Source organism: Mandrillus leucophaeus, unplaced genomic scaffold (assembly GCF_000951045.1).
Source record: "Mandrillus leucophaeus isolate KB7577 unplaced genomic scaffold, Mleu.le_1.0 Scaffold175, whole genome shotgun sequence".
In the NCBI taxonomy this organism is placed as follows: Eukaryota; Metazoa; Chordata; class Mammalia; order Primates; family Cercopithecidae; genus Mandrillus; species Mandrillus leucophaeus.
This window is the reverse complement of record NW_012101754.1, coordinates 433,131-457,273: the sequence shown is the minus strand read 5'-3', so window position 1 is coordinate 457,273 and position 24,143 is coordinate 433,131. Positions and strand designations below refer to the sequence as shown.

The 24,143-nt window shown below is 38.9% G+C and overlaps 1 protein-coding gene across 1 annotated transcript in view; it reads left to right on the top strand.

Annotated features, from left to right (window-relative positions):
* The window catches only part of NALCN (sodium leak channel, non selective), a 323,614-nt gene that overhangs the window by 278,074 nt on the left and 21,397 nt on the right, over window positions 1-24,143 (top strand). Inside the window, exons 27-34 of the mRNA XM_011977215.1 lie at window positions 4,664-4,770; window positions 10,361-10,481; window positions 10,566-10,664; window positions 16,475-16,568; window positions 17,082-17,188; window positions 17,396-17,470; window positions 18,632-18,751; window positions 24,026-24,094. Coding sequence (XP_011832605.1) covers window positions 4,664-4,770; window positions 10,361-10,481; window positions 10,566-10,664; window positions 16,475-16,568; window positions 17,082-17,188; window positions 17,396-17,470; window positions 18,632-18,751; window positions 24,026-24,094 — 792 coding nt within the window. The remainder of the gene's footprint in view (window positions 1-4,663; window positions 4,771-10,360; window positions 10,482-10,565; window positions 10,665-16,474; window positions 16,569-17,081; window positions 17,189-17,395; window positions 17,471-18,631; window positions 18,752-24,025; window positions 24,095-24,143) is intronic.

Genomic DNA, 24,143 nt, shown 5'->3' with positions numbered 1-24,143 from the left:
TCCACTGCTGACAACTTGAGCGTGGTCACCCAAGATTCTAGCTATTGTAGCTGTGAGCTTCGGATACTTTCCCTTGAGGTCTTAGCTAACTTGATCCTCCTTTGTTGTCATATAAGACTCATATCAGCAAACAGCCCGTGCAAAAATGTCCAAGAGGCAGCGTTTGGTTCTCACCCCTTTTTACTGCTTCCCCACTCCAGCTTTCTCCCCATTAGAAAGCCAGTGCTTTTATATTAGCTCTAGCTGCCCAGAGTCTCCCTCTTTATGACAACCAACAAGGACCTCCACAAAGACCCAAACTTGAATACTTGCACCACAGCGTTTCTTTCTCTTTCTTCAGCCATTGGTTATAAGGGGAGGCTCACTGCTGTAGCAAGCCCAATATTTCGGTAACTTCACTTAATGAAATGTATATATTGTATCTTGGATCAGTTGCAATATATACATTTGCGATATATACGATATATACAGCTCTCCTCCAAATGACCACTCAGGGACTCACATGCCTTCTATCCTGTGTCGCCACCCTTTGCCATGTCTTCAGAGCCTTCTTCAATGAGCTGGAGATAAGAGTGGAGAGCCATCTCCATCTGAATGGATTGTGGGAGAATCCTCTGCACCCATGTTCCTCTGTGAAGAGCAGGGATACTGCAAGGGAGATTGGAATTTAGTTGTGTATTCCAGAAAAAAAAAAGGGGGGGGACACAGTTTAGTTAATAATTAGACAATTTTTGCAATATCATACTGTGTCCCATTCTCTTAGGATTCTTATGTTACAAATAGATTAATAAAGTAATCCAACTACTGCTGATGTGTAAACTAGAAAAGTATTTTATCTTTGATCCCAATAAAATGATGCCTTAGTTCCTAAATGTGTATCTTCAAAAGGCCTACTAGACCTGAACTACATTATATATTTCCAGCAAATATGGGTATCTAATACAGATTTTAAATGATACAAATTGTTCTCTAATTGTTACAAAATACAGGTTATATCTTTGTCCAACCAAAATACACTATAAATTATATTAATAATGAGAATTTGAAACAAAGGCCAGACTGGGAGAGAGATTCCAGGAGCTTTGATAAATCTGAGAAGACAGAACAAGGAACGTGGCCTGACGGTCATGCTGTATCAAACTAGCTGATAAAGAAAGTGACAGAGACCTGACGCAAACATCCACAAGCTTGTGTGTGGAAAGAAGAGTGATTTTCGATCCACACTGAACAGAGGCCAGAAAGATAATACCAACACTTCAGGATGAAGCCTGCTAGGAATCTTGGATGACTCAGTATATTAACAGTGGCCTAAGAGCGTGGTGATTTTACATTAGCTAGTCATCCCCAGCCAAAGCTGAAGATTGATGGTGACAGCAGCCAGCAGATGAGCGTAGACACAGATTTCATGAAGCATTTATCCTGTTTCCTAGAGCAGTGAGGTCTGTGCAAGGCTCAGATGGAAAGCCTAAGGAGACTTAGCCGTCACAGAGAGCACCAGCACCAAGCAGAATGATTGAAAAGAAATTGGCATGGTGAGACAGGGCTTGAGTCCTTGTATCTTCTCAAATCCAAACATAAGAGGCCAAGGCCAAGAACGCCATATGAGCGAAGGTGACGTCAGTTCTATCGGAGGACTTCAACCCATCTTACTAAAAGAAGAGATAAATCCAAAGAAAAGGGGAGAGTAGATACGCCGACATTTAGATCACACACAGTTCCTGTTAAAGACAGCGAAGCTTGAGTTGCTGCGCCCATAGTTTCCAGTTGGGAAAACATGTTTTTTTGTAGGAGGCTGAGCACTTCCTCCCTCTGCGCCTTTGTTTGTTTTCTTAAAACTCAACAGATGGCATGAGATCAATATAGTCATAGATATGGAGCCTAGGACTTAGTCACCAAAGCCCTGTAAACAAACGCTGAGGATACCTTTTGACAAATAGTCATGAAATATCAGTTGTGTCCAAGGCACTGTGATAGGTGAAATGAAATGTGGAATGGAAACATTAGGAGGTCCTTCCTTCTGTTTTGCAGCATTTTCTGTCCAATTAGAACATGTGTTTCACGTTCAAGCAACAGTAATATAAAGTCAGCAGTTTTCAAAAGCCTATGAGAAGCAGAAATAACGTGGAATCTATGATGTCAGCATGGGAAATTGTGCTTCCAACTGGGAGTACTGTGCTGGGAGGGCTCCAGGGAGGAGGCAGGATTTGAGATGAGCAGGAAAGGACCTTCCAAGCAGAGCAAGCAGTGAAGAAAGACACAGAGCATGCGAAGAAGAGTCACAGTGTGGAGGCAGGGACAGAACAAGGAGGAAGGAGCATGGGCTTCGAAATCACAGCTTCTGAGATTGGAATCCTACTTTAGGAGAGGTGGTGGCCTGGTCTGGTCACTTAATCCTTCCAAACCTATGTCTGCCTTGAATGCTTCTCACACAATGATATTGTGAAGATTAGATTACCTTGTTTATGCAAAGTACCTAACCCAATCTCAATTGTGAGTGTTAATTTCATTCCCGCCCATGTAGGAAAACACTGAAAAACAAGGCCAGAAATGTAAGTTAGGGAGAGATCCTCAAGCACCTGAAATGCCTGGCTAAGGGGTTTGGAATTTTTTTGATGAGAAGAGAAACCACAATAGGTTGGTAGGAAGAGGAATCAGACACGTCCTAGTGCCCACAAAGTACAAAGCACTGTTCCTAGTGCTGTTTTTGTTACCCATATCCTAATGAGGAAAACAGGTGTAGAAAGATTAAATAATTTGTCCAAGGTCACCCACCTAATAAGTGGAGAAGCAGGGAACTAGTGTCCAGGCACCCTGGGTTTTCACCAAGATACCAGACTGCTTCATGCAATCAAAGATGGGCTCAGGTGGGTTCAGGAAGACAGATTGGAAAAGGCGGTGAGGCTGAATAGTCAAGGGACCTTTATATAATACACTACAACACAGCCTTTTCAAATAATGTTCTACGTAAAAAGGTATGGTTATGGAAAGATAATCACAATAAAGTTTTAGCTGAAAAAAGTGGGTGATGGAAGAATGAAAACTTTATGAGCTCAGATACGTATAGGAAGAAAGACTGGCAAGGTATACTCCAAAATGTTCATCGTGTTTGTCTGTGGGCAATTGTAGGTAAGTTTTCTTCCTTTTATTTGTCCAGGCTTTATAAATTAAAGATGCATTATTTGCACTTAAATGTTCTTATTTTAAAGAATTGTGCTGATAATCCAGAAAGAAGTAATGTTGGCATTACTGAACTCATTGTAGTAAGAATGGAGACGTGGGCCAGGAAGGACAGGGAAAGCCGAGGGAACCCTAAGCTTGATGCTGGGCTACTGCCAGGATGCTGGTCCAGGGACAGAAAGGAGGAGGCCAAGAGGAGACATGGTTTAGGGTCAAAGAAGGCTTTAAGCAGATTAAAATGTAATTTCTGTTGAAATATTCAAACAGTGATCAAGAATTTTATCATCTACACCTTGAACCCAGAAAAGAGATTTAAGTTCAAAATATGACCATCATGGCCAAAGAAACAAAAATAACCAAAGGGAGATGGGTCAAAAATTTCCTATGGATGTTTAATTTTTAAAACCCGTTTAACAGTTTTATTGAGATGTAATCCACATACCACTCAGTACACCCACTTGAAGTGTACAATTCAATGATTTTTTAGCATATTCACGGAGTTGTATACACGACAGCCACTTTTAGAACATTTGTATCTCCTTAAAAAGAAACCGTATATCTCTTAACTGTTACCCCCATCTCTTTATCTAGCCTCCACCTCAAGCCCTAAACAACAGCCAATATTCTTTTTGTCTCTACAGAGTTTACTGTTCTGGACTTTTATATGAATAAAATTATAACATATGGTCTTTTGTGACTTTTTTTTCTCAACTTGCATATTTTCAAGGATCATCCATGTTGTACCAGGTATCAGGACTTCATCCCTTCCTACGGCTGAATAATACTCACTTGTATGGCTGGACCACCTTTTGTTTATCTATTTGTTCAAAAATGAACATCTGGATTGTTTCCACCTTTTGGCTATTGTGAAAAACACTTATGTAAACATTTTGTACAAGTTTCTATAGGGACACACATTTTCATTTCTCTTGGGTAGATACCTAGGAGTGTGGAGTTGCTGGCTTATATGGTAACTCTGTGTTAGTGGTTTGAGGACCTGCTAGACTGTTTTCCAAAGTGGCTGCACCATTCTACACCCGCCTCAGTATGTAAGGGTTCCAGTAAGAGGACTGCAATTCCTCCACATCCTGGCCAATGCTTGTTGTTATCTGGCTTTTTGGTTATGGCTTTCTCAGTGGGTGTGAGGTGATATCTCATTATGGTTTTGATTTACATTTTCCTGATAGCAGTGGCGTATGATACTGAGTATCTCGTCATGTGCTTTTTGGCCATTTTCATATCTTCCTTGGAGAAATGTCTACTCAGGTCCTTTGCCTGTTTAACTAATATTCTCAGCATCAACTTTTAACTGCCTGTCTCCAAAGTCTTTGTTACTATTTGCTGGGTGGCTGTCCACATCACTGTTGTTACATAAAGGACTTTTGGTATTTCTATCAAAGAAGATAGAAAGAGTTTCCTATCCTTTATCTTTTCTGAGTTCATTTTCTGACCAGGTTCCCCCTCTCCCCTTGTTTTTCTACTTTAGGAAGACTGCAATGGCATATTCAGAATTAATGTCAGTGTGTCAAAGAACTTAAATTTAAAATTGAGGCCTGGAGAGAAAAAGCCTGGATTTTGGGTTCCCCGTGTTTGGTAAGTATATTAGAAAAAAAATATTCTGGAGAATGCTGTGTTTTTCAATATAAGGCTTTAAATAAGTATAATAAGGCATGTAACTGAAAGTAATTTTGCTAGAGATGTGAAAATGATCTTAAGTCATACAGGGTGAAACGCTAGGTTATACTGGAAGACAGAAATCAGGTAAATAAGAGAGCAAGTAGTACACTGAGTTCTGCATAGCTTCATGAAACTAGAGAAATATTATCTCAGTATTTTCTAATACTTCAAAAATATGCATCTGGATTCAAATGGCTTTAAAAATTAGCGAGGCTTAACAAAGGATTTTCTGTCAAATTAAAACTGAACTTATCCTGAGTTTCTATCTTTAAAGGAGGATCTGATGTCCTCATAATAGAACCCTAAATCATAAAGCTGTTTCCATTTTAAAACCCATTTACACTGAAGGATTTCCATTATTCAAACACTGGAGAGGAATAATCAGTTACAAAGTCGATTGCTTCTAACTTTCCCTTTAATATTCCTTTTTCTTGAAATTGAGTTTCGGAAGCACTTAGATCAAAGCTAGATATACCTAGTACCTTCTGTCTCATCTGTTTTATTAATGACCATGAGTGGATCTCTCGGTCTGTGTCATTGACGAATTGAGTGTTCTGTCAGCTTTATTTGTCCTTTGAAATTGTTATCTGTTTTTTAAATTTTCTTTTAGAAAATTTCTTAGAATAACAACTGAGCCACAGCAACTCTGCTTTTGTCACAATTGATGTTCTTTTCTAAATGTCAAAACTCTTTAAAAGGAATAGCATTTCACCCAGCTGTACCCTAGAACTCACTGTTACCTTTCTTTGGCATTTTTCTAATATGAAATTTGCTTTTATATATAATCCAATAAAATGCATATTGGGTTTTTATTTTTTAAAATATCCAAGAACTAAGGAAAAGGGTTCATTTAGGGTATGTGGCTTCAGCTTGGAGAGAGGAATGTGAGACATGAGAATATCCTCGCGTCACTGCTAACTAGAAAAGCCATCCAATTTCCACTGAAACAAAAATTAAAAGAGCATAAAAATTTACTTCCATGAAACAAAAATTAATTATAGCATAGTTATTTATGTTATAATTTATTAATTAATGTTCATTAATTCAAAGATAATATCATGGAAGTAAATGAAGTCAGGAATAGAGAACACTGGGGCATTTCATTCCTTCACTATAGAGAAAGGTGGAGGATGCCTCCCACCTCTGCCAAGTGAGGTACCCCAGGGGGATCACTTAACATCAGAGACAGGCAAGGCAAGAAGAGAGACTCTTGTAGGCCAGGCTGCTTATCACCATCTGGAGAGCAGGGTTATCTGGTGTTCCTGGAGAGCCCAGTAGTCACTGCCTAGGACCACATCGTCTGAGTCTTCTTGAGCCCTGCTGCAAAGGGCTTTGTGCTGGGAAAGGGTACCCCCATCCAAGAAGTTCGTAGGTGTGTTTCCAGGAGCCAGACCTGAGAGTGACCCAGAGACTGCACACTCACAGGAGGAAAGGTACAACGAGGCACTCCTGGGCTGGGGAGGGGGTTCAAACTCTTGCACACCTATGGCCAGAATCCAGTTGTATCGGTTGCACAAGACTTTAACTTCATTCCTCCATTTCTTTCAATGACATCCCACCTCAGCCATGTGAGAATCTCGTGGTGGCCTGAAGAGGAGGAGTGGAAGTGAAGAAAGTGGCCAACATTTCTTCCTTTCCTCAAACCAGGGTCCTTGAGCTGCTAAGGATGGGATTGTTATATGAGTTATAAGATCAGTTGGATATAAAACTGAATGACTGAAAATAACCAAAAAGCTCTGGGACCTCTGCAAGAATTCAGAAAGGGAGCTGGAACACACTTGAAGCTAACATTTGGAGAAAAGTAAACCTGCCAGTTGTACCCTATAGCACTCAACCTATTCCATAAAACCAGCTCCATGGGATTTTTAAAATCAGAGTTAATTTAAATGCAATATTTTATGGAAGATATTACTAGGGGGTTCAAAGGCAATGCCATTCTAGAAGCATAAGCAAATAGGCATTCCTTGAACATCATCACAATTGCTCTTGTCCATTTCTCCAGGATCATGTGACTTGGATTGTAGTGAAATAGACACCTTTGATCTAATAAATGTCATCTGTAACAATGATAACTTTTTACACTTTCTTTCTTTAGTAAGCTAATCAAGAGTTAGAAGCTGAAATTTTGTGATTTTATATTGGCTAAATTATGATTAAGGAAATAACATCTCTAGGAATACCCCTAGAGGAATGCTTTGGTAATTATAATTAGGACATAAATATGCACTAATTCAGAGACAGTCTAGTTTCAATACTCTCTCTTCAGATTAATAAATGTACTTTCCTCTGAATCACTCAGACTTGATGAGCCACCTCAGTAAAAAGGATTAAACATATCATAGATTATAAATATGGTGTGACTTATTTTAAGAAGAGGTCTGGAATATAGGAAAATGGCATGCATGAGAGAAAAATCAACGAAGTATTCAGGCTTATAATAAATGTATTTATTGAGTGCTTGCTATTCACCAGGTAGTATGCTTGTCTCTGTGATATGACCCTGAATAAGCTATGGCCCCTACCCCTTAGGAGCTTAAAGTCTAGTGGTAAACAAAATAAAATTACAAATAATTTTATATAATATGTTAAGGGCTTTAATGTTGCACAGATAAACCCCTCAGCTTACCTCTGGCTCACCCGAAACTCATCTCCATGTAATTTTAAGCTACACTGTGATACATTCTAGGCAGAAGGTGATCAGGTTTTATAGGGTCTAAGGCCAAAACAATTTGGGGTACCAGGGTCTTGGAAGGGCCTGTACAAAAGCTGGGTCCTACCACTTAGGTTTCTTTGGCTTCATGGTATTCCTGCCTCTGATTCCTACAAAAAGGCTAAGGGTACAATGGACACACAGGAGAAGCACCTAACCCCAACTATACAAGGCCAAAGAGAAGGACCAGACGAGAAGACACACTAGGTTACCTTTTGAAGGACAACCAATAGGAACTAGCCAGGTGAAGGGGGCAGGCTCAGAGGCAGATGAAGAGGAAAGTCTAGGCATAGATTTGGTATTACAAGTTAAGGCAACTCTATGGCCAAAGCTAAAGGCAAAAAGGGTTGGGGTGCTGTAGGAAGCTGAACGTTTCTGATTTCTTTTAGGAGAGATGGTTGTGTAAGATACAGCATGCTGTTTTTGGACAAAGTCGTTTTCTGCATTTCCACATCCAAGGGCAGAGGCTCAGTCATGTCTTCAGGGTGCCCCCATGTTCCTCAAGGGAAGAGCAGCTCTCCCTACCAGGATCTTGGGGGGCTTCGAGCACCTCCTCTGGGAGGTTAAAAAGCTGACAAAATTATGTGGTCAGAACTAATGTCTTAGTTTTCTGAATTGGACAGGCAAGATTACAGTATTTCACAAATTAACTAGAAAAGAATGACAACCTTTTCAATTCAAGGAAGGGTAGCAGGTAAAAATGGCAATAATGGATGACATTTGGGATTTATTGAAGGACTCCGTAGTTATAGGTAAAGTTTCAAACTTTGCAATTTTGCTAACACGAGCAAAGCATAAGAAAACACCTTACATGATTAAAACTGAAAAAGACTTATTTTTAAAAATGTGATAAATTCTTCCAACTGTTGAAGTCTTTGATGCTACATTTTGTTTTTCTTGGTTTAGTTAGAGTATTTTTCACATATTCTAACTTCTAGAAGATATGGAACATAAAAGTAGTTTAAGTTGTTGCAAATTCAGCTGAGAAAGCACTTCTACAAAAAGAAAATGAGCAGGTATGGAAGTCCAACATCAGCTCTGAGAACTGGTTCACTTGGTTTTAAAAAATCCTTATTCAAGAAAACTGTGGCGTCTGTAGAATCCTTATAACTTCTGTCTACTGTAAAATATATGAAATTTAGTGGAAACATCCCAAAGGAAAGATTGTTGGAAGCATCCAAAAGAATATATTTGTACTTTCATACATAAAAAATACAAAGCAGAATTCCCAAATATGAATTTCTGAGTGGGGCTTTTGCACTATATTAAAGACCATCTCCACTAATCAGCCCTAGGCCCTTAAGAGCAAATCAGTTTCAGCTTAATGTTTTCTTCTTATATCCTCATCTATTTAATATTCAAAAAACTTATGAAGGCACATCTTGTGATTGTCTCTATAGTTTAAAAAACACGAAAGATGGTAGAAAAGTGCAGAACCAGATTTTCCCCAGAGCGTTGCCTGTCATGAGGGTTAAATTTTGAGAAATGAGCTAGCAGGGGGAAAAAATGATCAAAATATAATTTAAATAGGCTCCACAGGGCCTACTCTAGTCAATGCTCCAGAGCTCAGTTCTTCATTAAATTCAGGAAATATAGTCCATGATTTTCCAGTGTTTGGTTGTGAATATCTTAATTATTTAAAATTAGTCTCTAATAAGAAGGAAAGAGGGGGCAAAAAAAAACCACTGAAACCTTCTTCTGTTAACAACAAAAATGTTAGCTAAAACCATAACAATTAAAGAAGGTACACTCTAGTAAAAAGGATCACTTTTATAAGTGGGAAGAGAAAAGTATAACCATGTTAAAAGAAGAAGAAATGAGACATCCCTGGCCCCCAAAAAAGTGGGAGCTTAACAGTGGGAACACATCAACATAAAGATGGAAATGCCGGACCGTGGGGACTTCAAACGGGAGGAGGAAGGAAGGAGGACATAGGTTGGAAAAATTACTTGTTGGATTCTGTGCGCACTATCTGAGTAACGGGTTCATTAGAAGCCCAAACCCCAGCATTATGCAATACACCCATGTAACAAGCCTGCATGCGTACCCCCCGAATCTGTAAGAAAAAAGAAAATGAATAATAAGCCAATGAGTTCAGGAATCAGGAATCAGCGGTGGAGGTAGAAAGCATACCACACGTAAAGGGGACCAGACTAAGAGTCCACTGAGAAGACTCAGAGTTAATAAGAAAAACAATCCAACTGGAAGACAGTAATTTGGAAAAATACAGACTACAAGCAAACACCTCTTGCTGTCTCAGTGACCTCTAAATGCATCACTACTTTATGGCCCTGTGTTCACAATGACGACACGAAGTGAAATAAAGTGACTAAATTCTACTCTACGCTTTCTATACTAACGCAGGCAATTGTAATTTATGCCTTTAGAAAGGTTTTCAGTTACAAAACTGTTTCAAAATCCACATCCAAAATCCAGTGCTTCTTTGTGTAAATCGATAAAATCATCTGTCCGGTCCTCAGGGTAATCACGACAAGGTAGAAATGTTGCAGAACCTCTGAAGCTAGAACTGGAGCTGTTTTACATTGAGATCATCCCATCATTACCTAATGAAAACAATAATAACACATCAATGCATTGTTATGATTTAGCAACTGAATGCCATATAGTATAAAAGTGTGAGTGTATACATATACACACAGATGTGTGTGTGTATATGTGTGTGTGTGTGCATATCCCACACATATCCCACACCCATGACTGGAAAGGGCTACAGATATTTTGCCTCGGGTGTTTCTTACTGGAATTTCACAGAACATTCCTGTGTTGGAATTGCAGGGCAAATCCTCGGAACTTTAATTTCGACAATGTGGGAAACGCTATGCTGGCATTGTTTGAAGTTCTCTCCTTGAAAGGCTGGGTGGAAGTGAGGGATGTTATTATTCATCGTGTGGGGCCGGTAAGCAAGCACATCGGATCCTTTGAACACTTCAAGAGCAGCTTTCATTTGTCTTGATGAATAACCGTATTTTCCTTTATGCAGATCCATGGAATCTATATTCATGTTTTTGTATTCCTGGGTTGCATGATTGGACTGACCCTTTTTGTTGGAGTAGTTATTGCTAATTTCAATGAAAACAAGGTAAGAATTTTTGGTTTGGAGACCACGGGGTTTAGCCTTTTCTAGCCTCTCACTTTGAGCTATTTTTTTCTTTTCACACGCAGCATGAAGCCGCGTTAAACTGTAATGTGACTGGTGTAAATAATCTCTATAACTGTTTTACAAGCAAACTTATTGCTGCTTTTCAGACCATCATTTAAGAGTACAGTTCTCTCGCTAAATTTACCCTTTTGGTAACAGTGTCATTAATTCACCGACAACTGAGAGGCGCATCTCCTATTGTTCAAAGTGAAAAGATGTGCAGCAAGTTATTAAAATACAATAGATGAAAGTGATTCACTAATTACAGGTAATATTACTTTCACTAAATGTAAATTGTATGCTTCTGTGTAACTCAGTAGGTGAACTCAGAATTTTGATGGGGATGAGGGGAATCTGGTAGAAATTTTAAAATCCTAATTCACAGAAAAAAGATTTTGTGGCAGGGCATGGTGGCTCACGCCTGTAATCCCAGCACTTTAGGAGGCCAAGGCAGGTGGATCACTTGAGGTCAGGAGTTCAAGACCAGCCTGGCCAACATGGTGAAACCCTATCTCTACTAAAAATACAAAAATTAGCCAGGCATGTTGATGCATGCCTGTAATCCTAGCTACTGGGTTGGCTGAGGCATGAGAATTGCTTGAACCTAAGAGGCGGAGGTTGCAGTGAGCCAAGATCACACCACTGCATCCAGCCTGAGCAACAGAGCGAGACTCAAAAAAAAAAAAAGAAAGAAAAAAAAAGATTTTCTAATTTCATATGAACTTGACATACTTTGTGAACTCGGGAAGCCTGTTGAGTTTGTAACAGCTCTAATGATTAGAACAAAGACTCACAAATGGGAAAACAACAATGTAGTTTCCTATCAAAGCGTGAGTTTGGGGAAGAACATTCTATTAGCACCCCTTGGAGAGGTACTTGCTCATCTAGGCACTTGTGCTGTGCCCTCTATTGTTTGAGAGGCAGTCTTTGGAATCATAGTAAGAGAAATGCATGCAGTTTTTGAGCACACACTGTGTACTAAGATTTTATATATTCAGTCAATTCTCACAACTCTCAAATGCACGGTTGCAGGAAAAGCAATGACTAGTCTGAGGCTTAAAAGGTATGATAAACAGGGCCAGAATTCAGAATTGGTGCCTATTACTTATTGCAGGCTCTGTGATTCTTCGAAGGCATGAGTATCATAAAGTCAACCTTCACTCTGCATTAAGTTGACACTAGATCTGCCTGTAAAGCACCGTGCTGTTCGGTGTTATTCATGGCTAGGACTGATTCCCACGCGTTCACATCAGAGCTCTTCAGTTTGTGTTGCTACACATGGGACTGTATCTGTCATTCACTGTCCTCAGGCTCAACGTGTGTGGTACCAGTTACCCAGTCAATTGACACCTTTGATGTGTGGCTAATGAGCATGTCATTTCATTCAGGCTTTCAAAGGGTGAGATTTAAAAATTCCTCTTTTGGGCCCCGACTCTACTTGGACCCTCAGAAACATGGGATGTTAGAGACAGAAAGAACAGTAGTGATCGTGTCACCCAGCCCCTTATTTTACTCCTATCCCATTCATTAATGAGATGCTTTGAGCCCTACAGTGTTTAGTTTAATACCAAGCAGAAAGAGGAAGAGAAGGGTCTTTTTAGATGCCTTTGAGCCACGTAATGCAGCAGACACTGAGAATTCTAGAACATAAGCAGAAGCTAATCAGTCAATTAACAGGAGAGTTTAGGCACTGCTTACCCAGAACACCGTTAAGAAGCCCTCTGAGCAGGCACCTGATTTCAGGAAGATTAGAACGTATCACAGCTCACAATTCAGCAACATACATAGAACAACATAAAATGTTCAGGAACTGGAAATAAATGTATAATTAATTGCAACACTTGAGCTTAGAGAAAGTGGCTGAGGTAAGCAGAATAACCAGGGAGGTCTCCATCTAGCACTGTATTTATGTTCTGCAGGTAGGAAAGAGCAACTTGGCCTGTTTGGGGATCTGAGGTGTATGTTCTATCAGCTCAAATGGGCACTTAAAGGAGAAATTGACAAGAAATTATATTACCAAGCTTCACAAACTTGATTTGTTAATTGGAGGTATCAACTGCTAAATTATGTGAGGCTTTTAGAAAAGTTTATTTCTCTGCAAGTTTTTTTTTTTTTTTTTTTTAGAAAGCAGCTCATGAGCTGCCATGTAACAGCATTTATATACTATTCAGTCATTCAACAGATGTATTTGAGCATCTACTAGGTGCCAGATGCTGCTCTTGACACTGAGGACCTAGCAAACTAACTGAAACACTAAACACAGAAAAGTTATTTGCCCTCATGGAGCACACATCTTAGTAGTCATACCCAAAGGCACATAGGTAAATTTCCAAATACAGAGACAACAGAGATAGAAAATGAGGGAATCTTTAGGGTACAATTCAGAATCATGCAAAAAATGTCTTCTTTTGAAAATGGAAACCTCTTTAAAAAGTTCCAAGTCTATACTAGTAATATAGATTTTTTTCTGATTTCTCTACTATATAAGACATTGTGTTTGATTTATTAACCTAATTCGACAATAATAAACTTTCAGAGGTTTTTATATATTAATGATCAGATGATACCTCCATGCTTATTCTTTTAGATCCTTTCAGAGTTCAACTTTCCAAAATTATTTTTTTGTTTAACAAAGTAATTCCATTAACATCTATGGTGGCTAGAGAACATGTGTTTGTTTATAATTAGTGAGAAAAGTGGTTTAGCAATGTGATTATCAGAAAAGAACAATTTTAAACACTATTATTGGGAAAAGGTATAGAACTTCCAAATCTCAAAATGTACAAAACAAAAATTAACCAAGTTGTAAAAAGAAGCTAGAAAATCCAAAATCATAGTGAAAGATATTAACATATTTCTCAAAAAATCTCATAATTCAGAGAAGAATAAAATGAAATATGAGATTTGATACAATAAACACAATCAAATGAACACATTAGGAAAACTCTAGTTCCAACAATTTGAGAACGTGCATTATTTTCAAGCACAAAATCTATCTCCCAGAAAGTCATAATTACCAAAGAATTGATAATGTAAGAATGTTTTCTGACCATAATGAAAAAAATAAAAACTCTACAATTTGGAAATATTAAGACAATATTCTAAATAATTTATGAGTTAAAGAAGAAATTATAATAGAAAATCACAAAATATTTACAGACAAAACAGTTTATAGTGTCATATACAAAAACTCATGAGGTATAGATAAATCAGTAATTACAAATAAATGTATCACTTTAAGTTGTATATATTAGAGAAGAATCACAAGTTAAATATTAATATGTCAAATATCCAAATCAATAAATTATAATAACAAAGTAAAATCAAATAAAGTAGGGGGGAAGAAAGAACAAAGATTAGGACAGAAACTAATGATACAGAAAGCGAGGAAACTTGTATAGCTTCTGTAATGTTCAAGAATAACAAAAGCTGGGTTTTGTTTTTTTTAATCAAGTCAATAAACCTCTAGGAAGGTTGAGCAAAAATAAAAACAGAAAACGAGAAAGTAAGCTACGATAATTAAAACAGTGTCAGTATTGTTATAGGTACAGAAAATTAGACTTACAGAAAAAGCTAGAAAGACCCAGCAGGGACCCATATATGCAGAAAACAGAAGCAGCTCAACAAATTAGTGCAGAGGGTGGTGAGACCAACAAGGAGTGGTGTTGGGGGTATTGACTGTATTGATGTAAAGAGGTATGCTGAGATCTCTACCTCACTGCATACTCAAAAATGAATTCCAGATGAATTAAAGACTTCAATATGAAAAGCAAAATTTAAACCATTTTTAAACCATGCCAGCATTTATTTTTATTTCAATTTCAGATAAGCAGCAAATAATGTTTTGGTTTTATTATTTTTAATCAACACATAGTTATTGTACATATTTATGGGGTACAGTGTGATATTTCAATTCATGTATTATAGTGTGTAATGATCAAATCAGGATAATTAGCATATCCATCACCTCAAACATTTATCCCTGTTTTGTGTTGGTAACATTCAAAATCCTCTCTTCTAGGTATTTAAAAATGCACAATTAATTGTTATCAATTAGATTCACCCCCTATATTACCATGGAACACTAAAACTTATTTCTGCAATCTAACTGTATTTTCGTATCTGTTAATCAACATTTGACTATCCCTATTCTAGTTCCCCTCCCCACCGCTAGTAAGCATTTGTTTTTTATCCTGGAGTCATTATGGATTTCATCGCATTAGCCACCAAGTAAAATCTACAAAGGAAAAAAATTATAAACTCGATTATATTTAAATTAAAATTTTCTGAATGGCAAAAGACACTCTAAGCAAAATAAAAATACAAGCCAAGACTAAGAGAAAATATTTACAACTTATATAATTGACAAAAGATTAGTATCCAGCATTTATAAAGAATCTCTACAAACAATTAAAAAGTAAATATCAAAATACAAAAATGAGCAAAGGATATGAATAGGCAATTCACATAGGAAGATACAAGCATCACCATTTACACACATACAAATGTTTCATCTCGTTAATATTAAAACAACATTAGATACATTTCACACCTATCAAAGTGGTCAGATTACAATGTCTAGTAATATCCAGTATTGCAAGAATATTAAGATATGGTAACACTTCTATATTGCTGGTAGGAGATTTGTTTTGGTTATTGCTCTTTGGAAAGCAAGTTGGCAACATCTGGTAAATGTAAAGATGTTTAAATTCCTAGATCCCATCAATTCTTCTCCTAGAGATTTACAATGGAGAAACCCTCATAGATATTTACTGTGAGACAGTACATGGATGCTTGTTGCAGAACTGGTTATAGTCCATAAATGTAAAATGAATAAATTATGGTATTTGTACAGTGGACAGTGTTTGTGAGCAGCTGAACAAGTTAGATCTAGTAATCTAGTTGTATGGAAAGTATACTGTTCAATGAAGGTATAAAGAAACAGCATAAATAATCACATATTGGACAGCATTTCTATAATATTAAAAAATTCAAAACAAATTCTTATGTATTGATACATACATAAGCACAAAAGTCTGAAAACATAGTAAGGAGGATGCACACCTGAAGAGTAGTGGTTAGCTCTGGGTAAGAAAAGGGAGAGTGGGGTTTTTGTCTAGTTTTTAAAATTACACTTCTGCCGTTATGATAAAATATGATGCACTGCAGTGCAATAAAATATAATTTTATCATATGCATTTTAATCAAGTACTCCATTATATAGAATATGAAATTCCATTTAGGCAGTTATCACAGCACTAATTTCTTGAAATGCAAACTCTGTGACTTAGTATCTCTCAGAAACAGTTTTGCAATTGCACATATTAGACATTTTTTAAAGAAAGACAAAATACCCTTAACTAGAAGCCATAGCATTGACAAGCTATAATTTTGCTGCTATGAAATGAAAGGAAACTAACTACTATGAGTGAGTGTCCTTTTTTGAAAATGTAATTATGTAAAAACTACTCTTTATATTTTCCCAAACCTGAATATTACACATCTCCAAAGATACAAGTTGAAGGCTGCTGAATTCTCTCTGAAACACCTGGTCATCATTTTGGGAACTCTTCCCAAGACCAACTTTGAGCATTCTGACCATGTTTTCTAACCACCACGGTTGGAAGAACATGGTCAGCGCAAGCCCCCACATCAGTCCTGTTTGTCTCCGCACCCCATCTGCCATCTGCCATGTTCTTGGTGCAAGCACGTGACAAAAGGCCGTTTCCTGCTTTCCTTTGTCTGTTAAGGGGACAGCTTTGCTGACCGTCGATCAGAGAAGATGGGAAGACCTGAAGAGCCGACTGAAGATCGCACAGCCTCTTCATCTCCCGCCTCGCCCGGGTACCCAAGATGCTCTGATTTTATTCATGTTGGGCACTAGTGTGCACGATTCCCCAGGAGTCTCAGATTTAAATTAAAATAATAATCGTGAGGCCGCTGGGAGGCTGTGCATAAGTTAATATGGAAACAGCCTCCAAACCACAAATCTCTCCATAAGGCTATTAAAATCAACCACCCAAAAGCTGTGCTTCAGTGCTCTCAGACTAAGCCTTAATGAAAAAATGAATTTTTAAAATAAAATATATTTGCGCTTGCCTTTTAAAAATATGAGTGAAATGTATTAAACTGACAGAAATTGAATGATGCACTTCTCTTTCCAATATAGACGGCGTCATGCACTGTCATTTTAAATATTCAGAGCCAGCCATTGCTGCAAAAGCACCTCACAATAGATGGAATTGTTTGGGGAGGAAAATGTAATGGGTTTTAAGATAAGCATTTAAGAAAATAAATGGCAAGAAAGTAAATGTGACCTGTGTCTAACATGCCCTTGCCCAAACCTTTCTTTTCTAGATAATGATGGTTTTAGAGCTAAAATGTATGACATAACCCAGCATCCATTTTTTAAGAGGACAATTGCATTACTCGTCCTGGCCCAGTCGGTGTTGCTCTCTGTCAAGGTACTTAGTTTCACCCTAAGGCTCCGGGAATGAATTGTGTATTCACTGCTACATCCGAGAGTATCACAAGCTGCTATATGCATTCACAGTTATGTTCTTGGGTATAAAAATTAAGATTCACTGTCATGGCAAAGTGGGCAGAAGAGGGGCAAGCCTGTATGTGTCTGATGGATGTGGGCAATGACTTGTGCGCTGTTTCTGTTGCAGTGGGACGTCGAGGACCCGGTGACCGTACCTTTGGCAACAATGTCAGTTGTTTTCACCTTCATCTTTGTTCTGGAGGTACTGTAATGAGTCAGCTAGCTCTAGGGGAATCTGTGCACAGTTTTAAAGTAAATCAGCATCCCTCTTTGATGCCACTTACTCTCCTCTCTGTGTTCCATTGCCTTTGAAGCTTTGCCCTTAGGATATTTCCTTCTTAAGCGGTTCTGCTTAACTCGAACAAAGACATCACTTTATCCATCAGATTTTTCTAACTACAGAAATGCTGCTGTCGATTGTTGTGTCTGAACATTGGCCTGTCTAGTTATGCGAGTTCTAATATTTAGAGGGAATGGTGCAAGCCACTATAATTCATTGACTCAAATTGCAATAGAGTGGCAAAGCAAGTTGGCCCAGACAAGGTTATTTTAACATGTGATTCATATAATATCGCTTTCCAGGACAATCTTCTTGAAATACAAGCAGATTCTCATTTTGCCCTATACTGGTTGATGTTTCCCAAAATCTATGGCCTTTTGCTTAAGGAAGAAAAATGTCCCATGATCAGAACTAGTCATAAAACAGAGGAGAGTATAAAGAACAGATTTGTAAGCTACTTAGCTTCAAAAATAAAATCATATATCTTGGTAATAAACTCTTCTTTTTAGTTACTACATTGTTTACTGTTATTCTTTAAATAGATAGTATAACTGAGCATGCTGGCTCACTCCTGGAATCCCAGAACTTTGGGAGGCCGAGGTGGGTGGATCACCTGAGGCCAGGAGTTTGAGACCAGCCTGGCCAATGAGATAAAATCCCATCTCTACTAAAAATACAAAAATTAGCCAGGAGTGGTTGCACGTGCCTATAACCCCAGCTACTCGGGAGGCTGAGGTAGGAGAATCGCTTGAACCTGGGAGGCAGAGGCTGCAGTGAGCCAAGATCGCGCCACTGCACTCCAGCCTGGGTGACAGAGCGAGACTCAGTCTCAAAAAATAATAAAAAATAAATAAATAGACAGACAGACAGATAGTGTAGGCACATGGCCTAAAAGCAAACCTCAAAAGGCATTAAAGTATTTGTCTCATTTTCAATGAAAAAGAAATTGTGTCCACATCAAGTAATTTAGAATTTTCTTCATTTGAAAAAAAAAATACATACACATAATGCATCTCAAGTTAATACATTTAAATATGTGCTAAACCCTCCCTCTGTTTATTTTCTTCTTTGCTTTTTCTCCAGGTTACCATGAAGATCATAGCAATGTCACCTGCTGGCTTCTGGCAAAGCAGAAGAAACCGATACGATCTCCTGGTGACGTCACTTGGTGTTGTATGGGTGGTGCTTCACTTTGCCCTCCTGGTAAGCGTAGAAGTCAAGTTGATTTCAGCTGATTATTTCAGTTTGGTTCAGTTCTGCTCAGTCCTGTTTCCAGTCTCATTTTACTCCACATCAACCTGCTCTGAGGTGTTAGATGGACCTCCCTAAAGCCCAGCTTTGACTGTGATGGACTCTCAGACATGCTTGTGTCTACATGTACACACCCTGGCACTCTTCACACAGGCAAAACCTGGCCCCTCAAAGCCCTAGATGGTGCAAGCTAGAAAGAGAAGGACCTTCAAGATCTTCTGATTTAACCCCTCATTTTACCAAAGGGGAAAACAAGGAAGAAAGAAAGAGGAAGACTGCAACAGAGATTGAGAACTGTCCGTATTCACACAACAAGCTAGTATCAGAAGACTACCATCCTGTTTTCCTGCTTTCTCAGCTGAAATACAGCATTCATTCCACTTCACTATAGTCAGTATTTCACAATGTAATTCTCAAGTACTTCCACTGTTTCATTTTCTATAAGACATTTAGCCTCCACTTCTCTAAAGCATATGATTCTCCATCTCTACACCTGTGTTCTCACTATTTTACCTAAAGTGCCTTCACCATCCATTCAGTCCGAGATCCCACTCAAAATCTGCAGCTATGGGTGTACTGAGCTGTAATCTAGGGCCATATTGTCCAGTAAAAATAAAATATGGCCACAGATATCACTAGATAATTTTCTAGAAGCCACAATAAAAAAGAAGCAATTATTTATTAATTATAATTATTTATGTAATTATAATTATTAACAATTTAATGATTACATTTTCTAAACTGCTATATCCAAAATAGTATTATTTTCATGTGTAAGCAATATAAAATTATTGAGGTAAGTTGCATCCTTGTATCTGTGTGTGAAGTCTTTGGCTGAGTAGGTATTTTACATTTACAGCATATCTTCATTTAAATTGCCACATTTCAAGTGCTCAATAACCCATATGTGGTTCCACGTGGCCGATAGTTACCATGTTGGACAGCACAGCTCTGGAAGATATGGGTCCTAGTCTAGGCTCCACCATTTTCCAGCCTTGACTAATTTATTTGCCTTCAATGATCCTTTGTTTCCTGCTCTGAACGGGCAATATAACTTCATAATCCACCTATTTCCTCTGGCATTATGAAGATCAAGTGAGATAATATATTTGAGGCTTTCTTGAACTAGAAAGATTATACAAGTTTGTAGGCATTATTATAATTACCTTCTTTTTGTTAGTCATCCTTGATCTCATCCCAAGGAATATTATTACTTTTTCCCTGTTTCCTTCTATCCATTCTCCCATCCCCTTCATGTTGGGGACATGCTGGGAAAGACTTATTTACACATCCTGAAGGGCTTGCCTTAATATGAGATGCTGTGCTCATGAACATAGTGAGCGTCCTTCTTAAACCAGTGGTTGCCTTCAGCATCAGGAGCTCTATGAAGCCTAGGTGAGCTCTCAGTCACCCTGAACTATTTTCTCAGCAATAGATGGTTCTCAATTCCTAGTACAAGACACAGTACTAGTAATTGAGAAGAATGTTATAAGCAAAACAAATACAGTTGCTGCTCTTGTGAACCTTAGATCCTGGAAAAGTAACAGATAGTCATCAATTACTCACAAATCTATGAGTATAATGACTATGATGAGGGAGATGAAGGAGAGCCTGTGTTCCTGTGACAACTTAGATAATAGTGGGAGATGGCTTCATCAGAGAGGTCTTGGAAGACATCCCCAAGGGAGTGATGGCTCCATCTGTAGGATAAGGGGAGGGCATTTCAGGTAGCTGTCCCTGTGATGGAAAGATGACAGAGCTGGAAGAAGGATAGATACATAGTACTAGCATAGTACAAGATTTGGATGGGTAAGAAGGTGTCAGACCTCTTAGGACCTTGCAGTCCAGGTGAAGAATTCAGGTTCTCATCCTAAAAACTATTGGTTGTCTTTACTTCCAAAACATAAAGAGGGAAGGTATCTGCAATAGATCTTTAGCGAATGTGGAAAGAAGAGGCAGCAAAGCCCATGTTTTTCCTTTCTCCAGATAAAATGTGTATTAGTCCCTTCTCACGCTGTTATGAAGAAATACCCAAAACTGGGTAATTTGTAAAGGAAAGATGTTTAATCGACTCACAGTTCCACATGGCTGGGAAAGCCTCAGGAAACTTACAATCATGGTGGAAAGGGAAGCAAACACATCCTTCTTCACAAGGGAACGAGAGAGAAGAATGAGTGCCCAGCAAAGGGGGATGTCCCTTTATAAAACCATCAGATCTTGTGAGAACTAACTCAATATCATGAGAACAGGATGGGGGAAACTGCCCCCATGATTCAATTATCTCCACCTGGTCCCTCCCACAACACATGGAGATTATAGGAACTACAATTCAAGATGAGATTTGGGTGGAGACACAGCTAAACCATATCATTCTGCCTGGACCCCTCCCAAATCTCATGTCTTCACAATTCAATTTAAAATCATACCCTCCCAACAGTCCCCCAAAGTCTTAACTCATTCCAGCATTAACCCAAAAAGTCCAAGCCCAAAGTCTTATCTGAGAAAAGGAGAATTTATTCTGCCTATGAGCCTATAAAATCAAAAGCAAGTTAGTTACTTCCTAGATTCAATGGGGATACAGGCATTGGGTAAATATACCCATTCCAAATGGAAGAAATTGGCCAAAACAAAGGGGTTATAGGCACCATGCAAGTCCAAAATCCAATAGGGCAGTCATAAAACATTAAAGTTCCAAAATAATCTCCTTTGACTCTATGTCTTATATCCAGGGCACCCTGATGCAAGAGGTGGGCTCCCATGGCCTTGGGCAGCTCCACCATTGTGGCTTTGCAGGGAACAGCCCCCCTCCTGGAGTGGTGTTGAGTGTCTGTGGCTTTTCCAGGCACACAGTGCAAGCTGTCAGTGGATCTACCATTCTGGAGTCTGGAGGATGGTGGCCCTCTTCTCACAGCTCCACTAGGCAGTGCCCCAGTGGGGACTCTGTGTGTGGACTCCAACCACACATTTTCCTTCTACACTGCCCCAGCAGAGGTTCTCCATGAGGGCTTTGGTCCCGCAGCAAACTTCTGCCTTGACATCCAGTTGTTTCTATACATCCTGTGAAATCTAGGCAGAGGTTCCCAAACCTCAGTTCTTGACTTCTGTTCACCCACAGGCCCAACACCATGTGTAAGCCACCAAGTCTTGGAACTTGCACTCTTTGAAGCATTGGCTTGAGCTGTACACTGGCGTCTTTTAGCCATGGCTGGAGCAGAAACTGCTAGAAGGCAGGGCACCATGTCCCAAAGCTGCATAGAGCAGGGGGAGCCTGCCCACAAAACCATTTTTACCTCCTAGGCCTCCAGGCCTGTGATGGAAGGGGCTGCCATGAAGGTCTCTGGCATGCACTGGGGACATTTTCCCCATTGTCTTGGTGATTAGCATTCAGCCCCTCGTTACTTATGTAAATTTCTGCAACTGGCTTCAGTTTCTCCCTAGTAAATGAGGTTTTCTTTTCTATAAAATCATCAGACTGCACATTTTCCAAATATTTATATTCTGCTTCCTCTTGAATACTATGTCACTTAGAAATTTATTCTACCAGATACCCTAAATCATCTCTCTCAAATTCAAGGTTCCACAGATCTCTAGGGCAGGGGCAAAATGCCACCAGTCTCTTTGCTAAAGCATAACAAGAGTCACCTTTGCTCCAGTTCCCAATAAGTTTCTTATCTCCACCTGAGACCACCTCAGCCTAGACTTCATTGTCCATATCACTATCAGTATTGTGGTCAAAGCCATCCAACAAGTCTCTAGGAAGTTCCAAACTTTCCCATATCCTCCTGTCTTCTTCTGAGTCCTCCAAACTGTTCCACCCTCTGCCTGTTACCCAGTTCCAACGTTGCTTCCACATTTTCAGGTATCCTTATAGTAGCCCCCCACTCTAAGTACGAATTTACTGTATTAGTCCTTTTTCATGCTGATATGGAAAAATACCCAAAACTGGGTAAATTATAAGGGAAAGATGTTTAATTGACTCACAGTTCTGCATGGCTGGGAAGGCCTCAGAAAACTTACGATCATGGTGGAAGGGGAAGCAAACACATCCTTCTCCACATGGTGGCAGGAAGAAGTATGAGTGACCAGTGAAAGGGGAAGCCCCTTATAAAACTATCAGACCTCGTGAGACTTAATCATCACAAGAATAGGATGAGGGAAACCACCCCGATGATTCAGTTATCTCCATCTGGTCCCTCCCATGATATGTGGGGATTATGGGAACTACAATCCAAGATGAGATTTGGGTGGGAACACAGCCAAACCATATCAAAATGCAACCTAAAGCTACTCAGTCCAAGCAAAAGTCAAGTAGACTCCCTAATCCCAGATAACCTCAGAGAGGAAATCTTAAACCTGAAAGACCAATTTGCTTTTTCTGCCTAACTGCTTTTGTTCTTCTCCAAGAACCTCTTTGGTCTTGGAAGGATGCTCATTCTCCACCATATTTTGCAGTGGACTATTGGGAAGGAAAGTTCCCTATCCAAAGATGCTATGTGCACACATTCATGTGCTTGGACCTCACCAAGGATCTTGCTAGATCCCCTTCCCGGGGCCCATCTGTGACTGTCATCATTTGGCTAGGCAAGCCTCCTTGAGAGTAATCACACTCTGGCATCGGCTGAGTGTTAAGGTTGTTATTGCAGCTATAGCTGGTGGGATCTTTGTTTCTCAAATGAAGCTTTCTTATTCATAAAGTGCAGTCATCTCTTCCTGGTAATCACACCCTTGAAGAAAGAGCTGGATGTGTTCCTGAGCAGGGAGGACCTCTCTGAAATCAGCTTAGAAGAATGAGTGTGTATTTGTTCTTCAGTGGTGTCTAGAATCTGACTTCTGGCAATCTTTTCCACCATCAGCCCTTTCTTTTTGCCAGGATTCCTTTATCTCCTATGTCATTTGACCTTCCTATGTTGCACCATTATCCTATGTTTTTCACACCATATATACAAAAGAGCTGGTCACCATTTTATGTAAAATAAATTTCAAAATACAGAATTTAACTGAGTAAAACAGAACCCGAAGTTTCATTTGAGATTGAATTTTAAATCTAATATTTATTCATGAGTTTTTGCAGTGACCTTTTCAGCACCTTTTTTAGATAACTTTCTTACAAGAATTTATACATATTCAGCTAATTATTCAGTATACTTCACGGAATACTTAAAAAATGGAACTGTAACAAGATCTTTTGTGCAAATTATGAGAGGCTGTCTTCTGTTTAAATTTCAGAATGCATATACCTACATGATGGGCGCTTGTGTGATTGTATTTAGGTTTTTCTCCATCTGTGGAAAACATGTAAGTACCTTGTGAAGAATCTTATTCAAGGTTATATATGTGTTAATGA